The sequence below is a fragment of the Rana temporaria genome, chromosome 1 (assembly GCF_905171775.1).
Source record: "Rana temporaria chromosome 1, aRanTem1.1, whole genome shotgun sequence".
NCBI lineage: Eukaryota > Metazoa > Chordata > Amphibia > Anura > Ranidae > Rana > Rana temporaria.
This window is the reverse complement of record NC_053489.1, coordinates 499,333,958-499,348,506: the sequence shown is the minus strand read 5'-3', so window position 1 is coordinate 499,348,506 and position 14,549 is coordinate 499,333,958. Positions and strand designations below refer to the sequence as shown.

The 14,549-nt window shown below is 41.0% G+C and overlaps 1 protein-coding gene across 2 annotated transcripts in view; it reads right to left on the bottom strand.

The window, feature by feature from the left end:
- Positions 1–1,521: 1,521 nt before the first annotated feature.
- PLK4 (polo like kinase 4) overlaps positions 1,522–14,549 on the bottom strand; it is a 40,687-nt gene continuing 27,659 nt past the window's right edge. For both annotated transcript variants that reach the window (XM_040330727.1, XM_040330719.1), the window contains exons 10-16: positions 12,485–12,634; positions 11,054–11,187; positions 8,878–8,969; positions 6,697–6,844; positions 4,985–5,116; positions 4,131–4,237; positions 1,522–2,115 (exon numbers count right to left, since the gene is read on the bottom strand). In XM_040330727.1, the coding sequence (XP_040186661.1) occupies positions 2,016–2,115; positions 4,131–4,237; positions 4,985–5,116; positions 6,697–6,844; positions 8,878–8,969; positions 11,054–11,187; positions 12,485–12,634 (863 nt within the window). In that variant the 3' untranslated portion in view covers positions 1,522–2,015. The remainder of the gene's footprint in view (positions 2,116–4,130; positions 4,238–4,984; positions 5,117–6,696; positions 6,845–8,877; positions 8,970–11,053; positions 11,188–12,484; positions 12,635–14,549) is intronic.

The window sequence follows — 14,549 nt, the reverse complement described above, 5'->3', positions numbered from 1 at the left end:
TAGAACTATGGTTACAATCTAAACTAGATAATGCAGCCCAATGTAGTACACACACAAAAAAAAAATAACCAGTTTGTACACTAAAGTAGGGTCAATACTAAGTGGGAGAGGAGTACAAAGGGGGAATACAAAAACATCTCTCTCATGGCATTACAATACATAAAACTCGCAGTGCTCCATCCAGGCTGAGCAAGGTGCCCTGACACACCCTTCTTACCAAGTCATGCAGCCATCAGTGAAGCAGATAAATACGAGGGAAGGGCAGAGCCATACATCACAATCAAGTTGTGTGCTGGTGTGTGCAAATTCTATAGACTTTCACAGGGTAAACCTTGCTCTCATATGTTGGCTTATACTCTATATAGTGGCAAGGTTACTCCCTTCTTAAAAGGATTGCTTGAAGGGCACAATAGAGGAGTAATTCCATCAAAGTTTGAATTGCCATAGTTGGGGCCAATGGCTCAATCAATCCCATCAGGCAGAATATTAGAGAGATATAAATATATATCTCTCTCTAAAGAGCAAAAAATATTTAGAGGGGAATTGAATAAAGTTCTATGACAATTTTCTAAGAACGCCCACTGCCTAATTCAGGCAAGCTATATCATGTTACCAATGGAAGGCTCTGGAGCAATACCTGCTTCTAGGTAGAAGCTTTCGAAACGGGATAGATTTTAGAATATTTTTTTAATAAAGCATAGGTATTAAAGTAAATTTTATATAAAAAAAAACAAAAAAACATGGACACTTCCGTTAGTAGCTTCCTGCTGAAAATGCAAGTTACCCAACCATAAAGCTGCCCCATCCTGGCATCAGTACTCTAAATCATCACTGACCTGGAAGTACTAAGCAGATCAGAAAGCTGAGAGTACCCAAATTCCGTATCTGTATTCATGTTCTGTGTAAGTAAAAAAGGTATCGAAGCCAGGGATGCCAGGTAACAAAGGTTGGAGAGTGAAAAGTCAACAACTGCAGCCTTGAAATTTCCTCTGGAAACCTTACAGATAATGTACACCCCAGGATGTTCTCTACCACAGCATACCTTTACAATTAGTTTCTACGAAATAGGGATTCATACCACTTCCATCCAGATATGTGGATAACAGGAGCTTCCCAAATAAAAGTAGTTTTAGCCCTAGTTCACATTGAAGCAATTTGACATGTCAAATCAGCGGCAAAGGCAGGGTCCGAATAGTGCGCTGCCTCACCGATTCCCAAAAGTAGTTTCTGTACGACTTTTGGCAATTTCAGTGTGCCATTTCCATTGACATCTGTGCAGAAACCCGCACAGATGTCTCTAAAATCGCCCCCAAAGTTGGGACTGACATGCAGGAATGAAATTGTGTGAGCACGTGTTCATTCCTGCTGCCAGGGTGAACCAGGGTTGAAAGAAGTTATGGCACAAGGAAGAACTTTCCTTATAAAGAGCTAGCTTACAACTACTAATCAACTGAAAAGCAAACCCCGTGGTTCTATAGGAAGGTGCTTATAGCCAAAAAAGATTTAGAACATAGAATAGGCTGTACTTGGCTTCATAAGAAATATATTTGCAATTTTCTCAAGATGCTTACAAATAAGAGGGTTCAGCCAATCGCCACCTTTTGCAAAAGTAAAAAAAAAAAAAGTGTCAGCTTGGCACGTGTTAATATTTGTTAAAAATCGTAATAGTACATATCACCGCATTTATTACTGCAGCAACTTTTCATTAGAGAATAATTACAAATATAAATTAACATAAAAATAAAAAAAATATGCTTTACATTTTACAAAACATACAACATTTACATAGACAGATACAGATCAGGACACACACGTTCCATGATAATAAATGTGGCTGTAAATGCTACTCTTATTTACAGGTTAAGAATGCTGAATCCACAGACATTATTGGAGGAATACGGGTTTAAAAGAACAGGTCCCTTGAAAAATAGACACATAGCCATATAGTCCCTTGATGAAAGTGGTCATGTTTTGGAGGCTCAGGTTATTCACAGTCATGTACAATAAACCTTTCATCATGAATGGCTGGAGGAGTTTGCAAAGAGCATTAGGATAGAGGAAAGGCACTGCAGTTTGCTTTTGATGTAGTCTGGAAGTCTGTCATTTTCTCCATGTCTATAAAACAAAATGGAATTGTTACTTCAGAATAAATGTATCTGCTCCCATCATAAGTATTCCACCAGCTATATTGGGTATAACTATTTAACCACTTAAGGACCGCCGCACGACTATATACGTCGACAGAATGGCACGGCTGGGCACATGGACGTATATATACGTCCTCTTTAAGAGCCCAGCCCTGGGTCGCGAGCGCGCCGCCTGCAGCGCTTTTGCGACCCGGTCCAAAGCTCGGTGACCGTGGGACCCGATTGCCACCGGTGTACCGCGATCGGGTCACAGGAGCTGAAAAACGGGGAGAGGCGAGTGTAAACAAACCTTCCCCGTGGCAGTGATCGTCTGTTCCCCGATATAGGGAACGACGATCACTGACGTCACACGTCCAGCCCCGCTACAGTAAGAAACACACAAGGTCACACTTGCCCCCTACTGGTTAACCCCTTCATTGCCATTTTCACAGTAATCAGTGCATTTTTATAGCACTTTTCGCTGTGAAAATGACAAACGGTCCCAAAAAAAGTGTCCGATGGGTACGCCATAATGTCGCAGTCACAAAAAAAATAAAAATAAAAAAATCACTGATCGCCGCCATTAGTAGTAAAACAAATAATAAGAAAAATGCCATAAAAACTATCCCCTATTTTGTAAACGCTATAAATTTTGCGCAAACCAATCGATAAACGCTTATTGCAATTTTTTTTTTACCAAAAATAGGTAGAAGAATACGTATCAGCCTAAACTGAGGAAAAAAGTTTTAATGGACTACGAGCATGCCGATTAGCACACTCTTGTAGTGCTTTGAGGACTACAAGTCTGTCTGCCACAGATCTCTGAGAATGAATGATGCAGCTGTGAATGATTTTAAGAGACATGGGGGTAGATACGAGCTTTAGCTCACATGCACACTGGGCCAATTTGGCATGCGCTTTAACATGTCAAAGCGGATGCCAAATCGGCAGCTATTGAATCGAAGTGGCACTGACTCTGCGGTAAGTACGATTTAAAAATAAAATCCAAATACGTCTCTTTTATTGGCAATCATGTGTAGAGATATAGCTATTAGCAACTAAAAAAAAAACTTCATTTTTTTCTTTTCTTTAAAGTCAATGAATCTAGTGCAGTGTTTCTCAATTCCAGTCCTCAGGCCCCCCCAACAGGTCAGGTTTTCAGGATTTCCATTATTTTGCACAGGTGATTTGATCAGTTTCACTGCCTTAGTAATCACCACAGCCTTTTCATCTGAGGGAAATCCTGAAAACCTGACCTGTTGGGGGGGCCTGAGGACTGGAATTGAGAAACACTGATCTAGTGCATGCGCATTAACTTTAAATTGAAGGTTTAGGCTGGGTTTACACCGCCACCGGTGCACAGCAGGGGTCCGCTGCGTGCTGGTTCACCGGTTCAGGTCTTTTTTTAGCCCGAATTTTGGGCTGAAATCAAACCTAAAAAACGCACCAAAAAAGGCACACGTTTTTCTAGCACACCGCACCAGACCTGCTGCGGAGCTGTGTGAACCGCGTGAATTTTCTCCCTAAATGGCTTTCTTTACCATAGTGTAGTCTTCCTTCACTTACCTCATCCTTCGATTGCTTTTAAATGTCTTTATTTCTTCTGAGAAATCCTCACTTCCTGTTCTTCTGTCTGTAACACCACACAGTAATGCAAGGCTTTCTCCCTGGTGTGGAGAAAGCCTCTTGAGGGGGTGAGCAGGAGTGTCAGGACGCCCACTTACACACAGCTCCTTTCTCTTTCTGCAAAGTAGAGAGTGTCCTGACTTGCCTGCTCGCCCCTCCCCCCTCAAGAGGCTCTCTCCACACCGGGGAGAAAGCCTCGCATTACTGTGTGGAGTTACAGACAGAAGAACAGGAAGTGAGGATTTCTCAGAAGAAATAAGATCATTTAAAAACAAAATCGAAGGATGAGGTAAGTGAAGGAGGACTGCACTAAGGTAAAGGAAGCTATTTAGGGAAAACATTTTTTTCCTTTACAACCCCTTTAAGCATTTTCAATACCTTGTTACTTGACCATTTGGGTCCGTATAGATAATTGTAGAAACTCCTGGCTGGACTACAAGCTGAGAGCCGTCGTTGAACTGCACCCATACAGCCCCTGTGTTTAGCTGTTTACAAGAGAAAGGAATTAAACTCAACAAGAATCAAGCAATTAAAAGGCATTTGCGTTATACAAGTTGTTTAAAAGGCCATGATGATTTTATAGATATGACCTTTGCTGCCCAATGCCAAGAATTTAAAGTCCATCTCTGGGATACTGCCATACCCAATAACTAATCGCTAGGGTAAAATAAGCGAAAAAATATACTCTAACCAAATGCCATTTTGACTTGCCTAAAGCCACAGTCACATGGTACTGCAGTCTTAAGAAATCTCTACCTTTCTTTACCTCCTGTGGGGCCCTTCTTTGGGTTGTCCAAGTCCCTGCCTGCGTGACATGGACATTTCTTATTGACTGTCCAGCAGCGGGGTCCTCTCAGGAGGGACACTCCCACAAACGAGCCAGCAAGGGACCATTTGCATCTCTGTATTAGCAATCCACCACAACCGGAAACACTGGGGACCTCAACAAGGGGCTCTCAGTAAAAGAGAGGGAGTAATATTTTTCCTGGAATGGGGCTTTAATATAGTTATACTAGCTATGGACATTAGACAGAGCTTAGAAAAGGGCCTTTCTACCAACTACAGTATTTTCCATTGACTATTTTATGTACCTAAAAGGTATTTGTTCACAAAGTACACATACGATTATAGCAGTAATAAAAGGTTGATTGACAAAACTTTAAATATGCAATAATCCAGCAGAAAACTCAACAAAATTCCGTAGTTTTTAATACGTCATTTTAAAAATTTACCTGAGATGCCCATCCTACGTTTTTAACAAATACAGATTTAACAACATGGCTTGGATCTGGAGTGTGGGTTTTGGTGGCAGTGGAGGTAGAAGCAGTCTGAGCAGAACATACAGATCCTTCATACGACAGCATCTGGGGTAAGAAATAAAAATTAAAAAAATACATAAATAACCAAAAATAAACAGTAACTAGCTTTGCAGTTATAGGGCAAGTGGAGCTCTATCTCAGTAAGGTATTGTGCTGTCTATATTCTATATATGCAAGGGAAAATCTTCCACAACATTTTGGGGTGTGTGTGTATACACACACACCCCAAAATGTTTAGGAAGGTGTGTGTGTGTATATATATATATATATTATATGTACACACACACACACACACACACACACACAAACACACACACACAGTACCTTAAAAGCGAGTACACCCCTCACATTTTTGTAAATATTTTATTATTATATCTTTTCATGTGACAATGACACTTTGCTACAATGTAAAGTAGGGAGTACAGCTTTTCTAACAGTGTAAATTTGCTGTCCCCTCAAAATAACTCACACAGCCATTAATGTCTAAACCGCTGGCAACAAAAGTGAGTACACCCCTAAGTGAAAATGTCCAAATTTGGCCCAAAGTGTCAATATTTTGTGTGGCCACCATTAATTTTCCAGCACTGCCTTAACCCCCTTGGGCATGGATTTCACCAGAGCTTGCCACTGAAGTCCTCTTTCCACTCCTCCATGATGACATCACGAAGCTGGTGGAGACCTTGTGCTCCTCCACCTTCCATTTGAGGATGCCCCACAGATGCTCAATAGGGTTTAGGTCTGGAGACATCTTTGGCCAGTCCATCATCTTTAGCTTCAGCTTCTTTAGTAAGGCAGTGGTCGTCTTGGAGGTGTGTTTGGGGTCATTATGTTGGAATACTGCCCTGCGGCCCAGTCTCTGAAGGAAGGTGATCATGCTCTGCTTCAGTATGTCACAGTGTTGGCAGTCATGGTTCCCTCAATGAACTGAAACTCCCCAGTACACTCACTACTACATTGGAGCAAAATGTAATTTATTCAGTGTTGTCACACGAAAAGATATAATAAAATATTTACAAAAATGTGAGTGTACTTTAGAGAGAGAGAGAGAGAGAGAGAGAGAGAGAGAGAGAGAGAGAGAGAGAGAGAGAGAGAGAGAGAGAGAGAGAGAGAGAGAGAGAGAGAGAGAGAGAGAGAGAGAGAGAGAGAGAGAGAGAGAGAGAGAGAGAGAGAGAGAGAGAGAGAGAGAGAGAGAGAGAGAGAGAGAAAAAATCTCCCTATATGTCCCGTTTACCGTTATCATTGAAAGTAAACGAATATCCAAAATTTTGGGGATGTCCCCAGAAAAGGAATGGAGGGGAAATGGGGACACTAGTCCTGGTGACCTTGGGGTCCCCAAAAGATTCCCTTAATTTTCAGTGATTTCCTTCTACTTTTTGGCTCTGGGACAGGAAGGGAAATCTCCACAATGGGACATGGATGGCAAAATAAAATTTGACAAGGGTCATAACTTTCCCTTACTCCATCCAAAAAAAAAAAAGGTTTTGTCTATAGTTCTACTTTGTCCTCAACAGCTAACATTTCAACCTGCTTTGAGAACAATTCCTTAAAACGAATAGCTGTAGGCGTGCTGTATTAACCATTTAGATGTTAGAGATGTACTCTTCTACATGAACAGTTCTACTTACAGAAGGATTGATGTTTGGCATCTGGTTGGGAGATGAGGAGCTGCTTAAAACCCTGTTGCTAGAGACTTGATCATTATGTCCACATCCTCTCTCCCCAGTAGATGTTGTTTCTTTAAGGGGCTTTGGAGAGTCTGTGGTTATTGGTCTCCTGCCAAATATAAAAAAAAACAAAGATCCACTTAAAGCAGTGTTTTTCTGCCTAATTTCACAAGCTATGGCTATACTTTTAAGAATTAATCTGTTACATTATATGCGCAGAATCCAAAATACATAATACTGGATATACAAAAACAAACCATGCATCCTCACACACTCAGCACCAATACTTTATCCCTTAGCCAAATACTGTCCAAGTTGCTTAAAAAAAAAATACTGCTTTCAGGCTATAGTATATCCTTCTCATAGAATATTTACATGTTTTTGTTCCTTATAAAAATAAAAAAAAATACTATTAAATGATAATAGACAATTATGTCCTCGATAGTCACCAAATATGAAATAGCTTTTTGGAAAAATTAAACTTACTGTGGTGACTCTGGACAAGGGGACTTGTGTAGTTTAACTAGTTACAGACCACACACGGAAAAAAAAAAAAAAAAAAAAAAAAAAAAGGTAATTGTACACAGGACATATGTAGCACACCTAGTCTCTCTGCCCTGCTTCTGGGAACCCCCTTCCCAGTATATTGCAATTTTTGGTTTTGATTAAGCAAAGCCGGCATTACAGTATACTTGTAGAAGGTGTCAGCAGCTGTGACTGTCAAAAAAGCAGTCTGACTCTGTGTTTAGCAAAACGTATTTCTGTTCATTCATCTGCAAATCAAGGAAATTAACTTAGATCTGCAAATGATGTCAGTTAAAGCGGAGCTCCATCCAAAAGGGGGGAGTTCTGCTTTAAGCACTCCTCCACTGCATTCATTTGGCATGTCATTTTTTTGGGAGGGGAGCGGGTACCTAGTTTTGACAGGTACCTGCTCCCACTTCTGCTTGGATCATTTTTTCCTCTCACCCTCCCTCCCTGCAGTCTTCTGGTCACAGGTCCCAGAAGACAGTCGGTCCAATCAGCAGGCGAAACACGACTTGCGCAATGCACACCCGGTTGCCCATAGTTGAAATGCCGGTGCCAGGGAGAGGAGAGGGAGAGAAGCGACGGTTTGGGTGACCACATTGTTGGATCCTGGGACAGGGGAGTGTGTGTTTATTTCAAAGTCAGTAGCTACACTTGTTGTAGCTGCTGACTTTTAATAATCACAAAAACTAAATAAAATTCACTTTTTATTATATACATATACATATACATATATATACACACATATATATATATACACACATATATATATACATATATATATATATATACACACACACACATATATATATATATATATACACACACATACATACATACATATACATACATACACACACACACACACACACGTAAATTGGCACATAAAAAGTGCATTTTATTATGCAATTTGTCCTTTTTAACCTCCTCACTCCCGCGCCATTAGGCTGCAACGTGAGCCTAAATTGATGGGAGGGCGTCCATATGCGTCCTCCCGTGCATCAGCTGCCTGTGCGCCCCCTGCAGGTGTGATCACAGATCGGCGTAAGGGGCCAATCATGTGATGTTAACAGAAGATCATATTCTGCTTTTTTTTTTTTCGCGCAGACAGCGTGAATTTTCCATATCTTTTGTTATAGAGCAAAAAAAAAAAAAAACACAGCGGCGATTAGATAGTGATGTCACCAAAAGAAAGCTCTCTCGGTCTCAAGAGACATGATAAAAATGTAATTTAGGCACAGTGTTGGATGACTGAGTAATTGTCATTCAAAGTGTAAAAACCTGGGCAGAAAGGAGGTGAAAGTGTCTGGTATTGAAGTAGTTTAAACAAAATATATGTGTTACCTTGCAAAACATTAAAAAGAAATCGGCAAAAGTTTTTTTTTTTTTTTTTTTTAAATATGTATCACATTGTTATCTTAAGTAATGACAAATGTATTGCTGAATAAACCGTTCCATAGCACAAATATAAAAATTGCTCGGATACATAGAGGGTGAAAAGATGTGAGAGGTGAAGCGGTTTGGATATCAGGCAAGCTTGCCACTGCTTTTAGCCATCAGTGTAAAAATAGGTCTAACATGTGTATGTTCTATTTCATGCACAACTTGTCTTACCTCCCAAATGTTACAGGGAACAAAGAAACATAATCTCCTTTCTTCTCTTCAACGTTAACAGTCGATTCCAAGGAAAGACAAACCTGGTGGCTCTGCAATGCACATAGTAGTAACCGAGGTTAAATAGTGCCAATATAAAACTGCACATATACTGCTGATAATATAGAACATTTCTTTCCAACATGCTCTCCATGGGATCTCCACCCTACCATGGCTTTAAGCAGTAAGAGGCCCTGGGAAGGCTCTCCAGCAATTCCCCCCCCCTGTATTCTCAACTCATGATCCTGCTAAAAACACACTTCTTGTCTCATGGTGACAACACTAACAGGCTGTATCGTATCTACTGATAATAAGTAGGGAAGCACCGATATATCGGCATCCAAAAATCATCAGGTGAAAATAGGATTATCTGCCTTTTGCCGATCGCTATAAATGTGCCGATAATGGCCGCCGAAAATTATCATCCAAAAATAGAAGAAAAATAAATAAATAAGTGCCGAAAATAAATTCATATTCATTTAAATTCATGATATTAATTAAAAAGTAAAAAACATAATACACTCATAACAAAAATATACTACCGTATATACTCGAGTATAAGCAGAGTTTTTCAGCCCTTTTTTTAGGGCTGAAAATACCCCTCTTGGCTTATACTCGAGTCAGTGTACCTTGGGCGTCCATTTTTTTAAAACTCGCGGCTTCCTCCTGGTCCCGTCCTGCGATAGGCGTTTGACACTGTGTTCAGTGTTCCGCCTATCACAGATGTTCTTTGATCCTCTGACTTAGTTTCCCAACAGATACTGCGTTCCGCCTATCACGGATCTTCTCTTGTCCCAGAATAAAAGAACCTTCCGCGATAGGTGGAACACTGAACACAATGTCAAACGCCTATGACGGGACGGGACAAGGAGGAAGCCGCGAATTTTAAAAAATGGATGCCTGCAGCGCAGCCTGTCAAGAATTTCAGGTACGCTGCAATGGGCACAGTGAGGTGGCAATGGGCACAGTGAGGTGGCAATGGGCACAGTGAGGTGGCAATGGGCACAGTGAGGTGGCAATGGGCACAGTTAAGTTGCAAATAGGCATTGTTGACCCTCTTTTCCACTTACAGTAGCTGCTGCATTCTCACCCTAGGCTTATACTCGAGTCTATACATTTTTCCATTTTTTTGTGGTAAAATTAGGTGCCTTGGCTTATACTCGGGTCGGCTAATACTCAGTATATACGAGAAATTATATATTTTATACATTTCAATTATCGGCCAAGTGCATCCTAAATTTTCAGTTTTGGTCCAGAATTTTCATTTTGGTGTACCACTAATAATTAGTGTTTGCAAAAGGACAAGACTGCTTTTTTTGGGGGTTTGTCCCTTTGGATAATTTTGCATGAACAGTTGCGATTGGTTCTCGAAAGCTGGGTACCAACGATCTGATTATCATACGATCGTTTCAAAAGCCATGTTTTTCATCTGATTTTTTGATCATGTGTAACAGGCACATTAAAGCGCCTCACTTCAACACATGCCTTTATGATGCTTCAATTATACTTTTTTGAAGCTTTAACGAAGCTTTGCAAATGCCCTGTATGCTGTGCAGATATCTCATACCTGTAATACCTCCAAAACAAAGCGAAGCTAAAGATGAATAAAAGCATCTCAAAAGCTGAAGGCGCTGTAAGCGAGCTTAGTCTTAAGCCTCATACACACGATCGGATTATCCGACGGGAATTGTGCGATGACAGGCTGTTGTCGGAAAATCCGACAGTTTGTATGCTCCATCGGACAATTGTTGTCGGATTTTCTGACAACAAATGTGGGATAGAATGCTTTAAAATTTTGTGACAACAAATGTGTGTTGTCGGATTATCCGATCATGTGTACACAAGTCCACCGGACAAAGCTCCAAAGTACAAACACACATTTTGAAGAGGCTTCGAAGCACCATAAAAGCGACATGGGGTAGAATATTTTTTGAAGCAAGTGTAAATGAGCCCTTAGGAGTACCTTTTATTTTCAGCAGGGCTGCAGATTTATAACTAGAACTAGGTGTGCAGAGGTGTAAAAATATTCCTACACATCACAACATTATCTTCCACATTTAACATACATGGTTGAGGGAGGACTTTTAGATGCACTTCTATGTATTCCTTAGGATTATATTAACATTTATCTTATTACCTCATTGGCATGATCCATGTAAGATTTCATTTCCTCGCCCATGCCACTTATTCTGCTCTCGTGTTTCAGCATGTGGGACTTTCCAGATTTCTCTATTATCCGAATGAACTCGGCAGTTTTTTGGATTTTAGCTCCTAACAAATATAAAATACAACATAGATGTTACAATATTGAAAATAGCACTTAGACTTAGGTTCACACTAATTTTCTGCAGGTCAAATCTGTTTTGCAATGCAATTTGAAGCAGCAGCTCTGCGCGTTTATGCAGTTCAGATGCGAGAATGATCAGTTTTTGAAGCGATTTGGATGCAGCTGTGATTTCTGTCCTGGTCTCTGTCTCAGGCAGGTTAGGAACACAGCAAAGACTTCCAGAAAACGACTAGATTTGTGTCTTCTTAGGACAGATAAGCATTTTACAAGAAGTTACCATTCAAGGGCCAGATTCAGAAAGGAGTTACAACGGCGTATCTCCAGATACGCCGTCGTAACTCAGTGTGAGGCGTCGTATCTTGGCGCCTGATTCAAAGAGTCAGATACGCCAGAATTTGTCTAAGACATGACTGGCGTAAGTCTCTTACGCCGTCGTATCTTAGTTGCATATTTACGCTGGCCGCTAGGGGCGCTTCCGTAGATTTACGCGTAGAATATGCAAATGAGCTAGATACGCCGATTCAGAAACGTACGTGCGCCCGGCGCATTGATATACGTCGTTTACGTAAGGCTTTTGTCGGCGTAAAGTTACCCCTACTATATGAGGCGTAGCCAATGTTAAGTATAAACGTCTGAACAGTGTAGAATTTTACGTGGTTTACATCGTTTGCGTAAGTCGTACGCGAATAGGGCTGTGCGTAAGTTACGTTCACGTCGAAAGCATTGACTATTTGCGACGTGATTTTGAGCATGCACACTGGGATACGTTCACGGACGGCGCATGCGTCGTTCGTTAGGAGCGTCAATTACATGGGGTCACGAGTCATTTACATACAACACGCCCACTACCAGCCTATTTTGAATTACGCGTGTTTACGCCGGTCCATTTACACTACGCCGTCGTAACTTAGGACGCAAGTTCTTTCTGAATACGGGACCTGCCTCACTAAGTTACGGCGGCGTAGTGTATCTGAGATACGCTACGCCCGCCTAAAGATAGGCGATTCTAGCTGAATCTGGCCCCAAGTCTATGGAGCTAGAAATCACACCGCAAAGCTCTGCTCCAAACTCGCACAGGACCCCTTTAAAAACACATCGGAATCACACTGCATATATGTGAACGGCCTCCATAGAAAATAATGCAATTTCACGCATTCTGAAACACACCAGGGCTTATAAAAGACGACATTATATATTAGCAGTGTTCTAAAAGGCTAAAAATTATTTACAGGCCCTTCCCTTGTTTGTATCTATTTTCGTTTTGCAGAACCTAGAACTCACCATCAAAGAAGCAGACTTCGAAATCAGCATTCGGGGAGTTTTCCATTAACATACATTTTGCATATCTACTATAGTAAGTCACTTTTGGAGTTTTGGACCGGACAAGTTCTGTGAATTTCCATGCGTACTGGTATTTTTTCCAATATTTTTCTACGGGAGGAAAAAAATAAAAACACAGCACACTCGGTAAATAAGAAAGAAAGCACACTGCAATTATCAGTTTGATACAAGATGCCTTTTACAGGCAATGGCTTAAAGTGAGTCTCAGGACAATTTCTTTGAGAGGAGCAGTCAGTGTTGCTCTTTAGAGTCAGAATCTATAATGTACTAGCAATATGAAGGTTAGTATTTTACTATAAGACATGCAGTTGTTCCTTAAGAAATAAATGTATATTTTATGTAACAAACACACAAAAAAAAATGAAAGGAACACTTTTTAATCCCAGTATAGCATCAAGTCAATAAAACTCCTGCGATATTGATCTGCTCAGTTAAGTAGCAGAGGGGATTTTTAATCAGTTTCAGCTGCTTTGGTGTTAAAGGGACCTTCAGGCTAGGTTCACACCTATGCAAATTTCTCCGCATCCAATTTGCATGTTAGGAGATTGTGACCGGATCTCTAAGGAGTCGGTTCACATATCTCCGCTGCGACTGCGTTGCAAATTTGTACAGGGGTCCTGTGTGTCGTTTGGTCTGTTTTAGGTCAGAATTCGGACCAAAAATTCGGCCTGAAATCTGACCCGAAACGGTGAACGGGGACGCACCAGACCTTCTGCCCTTGTTGTTTTAAATTTGGATAGTAAAAAAAAAAAATTCTGACAGTAAATACCTTATACAGCCCACTTCCTGTTTGTCTGGTCATTTGGCTTGGGTTATGACATCATGCACAACTCTCTCTTGTAAGAGTTTGCCAGGTAGAGAGGAGAGAAAGGGGGAGTCATAAGAGGGCCAATGAGAGCGGCAGAGCTGGAAGTGTGCCTCTGTGTGAATCCAGGAAGTAAGCAGGCAGCAGCTACAGCTGCCCACAGTTAAAATGGCTGCAGCCAGATTTCTGCAGCATATTTGGCAAGTACAGAACCACAGTATATATAAAATAGTGTGCAAAGTGGTTGGAGGGAAGCTTCAGAATGGCAAATTATGTGAGCAGACTGCACGTCCTCTATAATGAAATTAACAACAGGTGCACTAGATGGGAAACAAAGAGATGACCTCCAAAACACGAATGGTTTTACAGGTGGAGGCGTCTGACATTTTTTTCCCTATTCATCTTTTGACTTGTAGTCACTAGTTTTGCATTTGGCTAGGATCAGTGTCACTACTGGTAGCATGGGGCAATACCTAGAGGTTACACAGGCAGTCCAACTCCTCTAGGATGGCACATCAACAGGGTTGCCAACTTTCAGTAAATTTACAAACAGTTTGTAAAATCCATAAATTGTTGCATCTGTCCAGGAATGTCCGTTAAGCACATACAGCCTACATGTCCGTAATAGACATTCAAGGACAGTTGCAAAAAGTACAGATTTTGCCAACTATTTAGTAAATTTACTGAAAGTTGGCAACACTGCACATCAATACGTGCCATTGCCAGGTCTGCTGCGTCTCCCAGCACAGTCTCAAGAAGCAGGCAGTTACTCTAAGAGAGCTGGACAGAGTCGTAGAAGGTCCTTAACCCATCAGCAGGACCAGTATCTGCTCCTTTGTGCAGGGAGGAACAGGATAAGCACTGCCAGAAATCCTTGGACCCATTGTCAGACCCTACACAGGTGCAGTGGGTCCTGGGTTTCTCCTGGTGCACAACAATGCCCGGCCTCATGTGGTGAGAGTATGCAGCCAGTTCTTGGAGGATGAAAGAATAGCTGTGCATATTTGACTATATAAAATACATAACTACAACCCATATGTAATGATATACAGTGATAATAAACAAAATATATCCAGTTTAAAAAATAAACAATAAACTGTGACTGTAATAATAAACACCCGTGATTGACTTAAATGTGAAGTGAACGCACTGAAAGTGCAAGAGACAGTCTTTAAAAATAATTTAGAACGTGGCCAAACA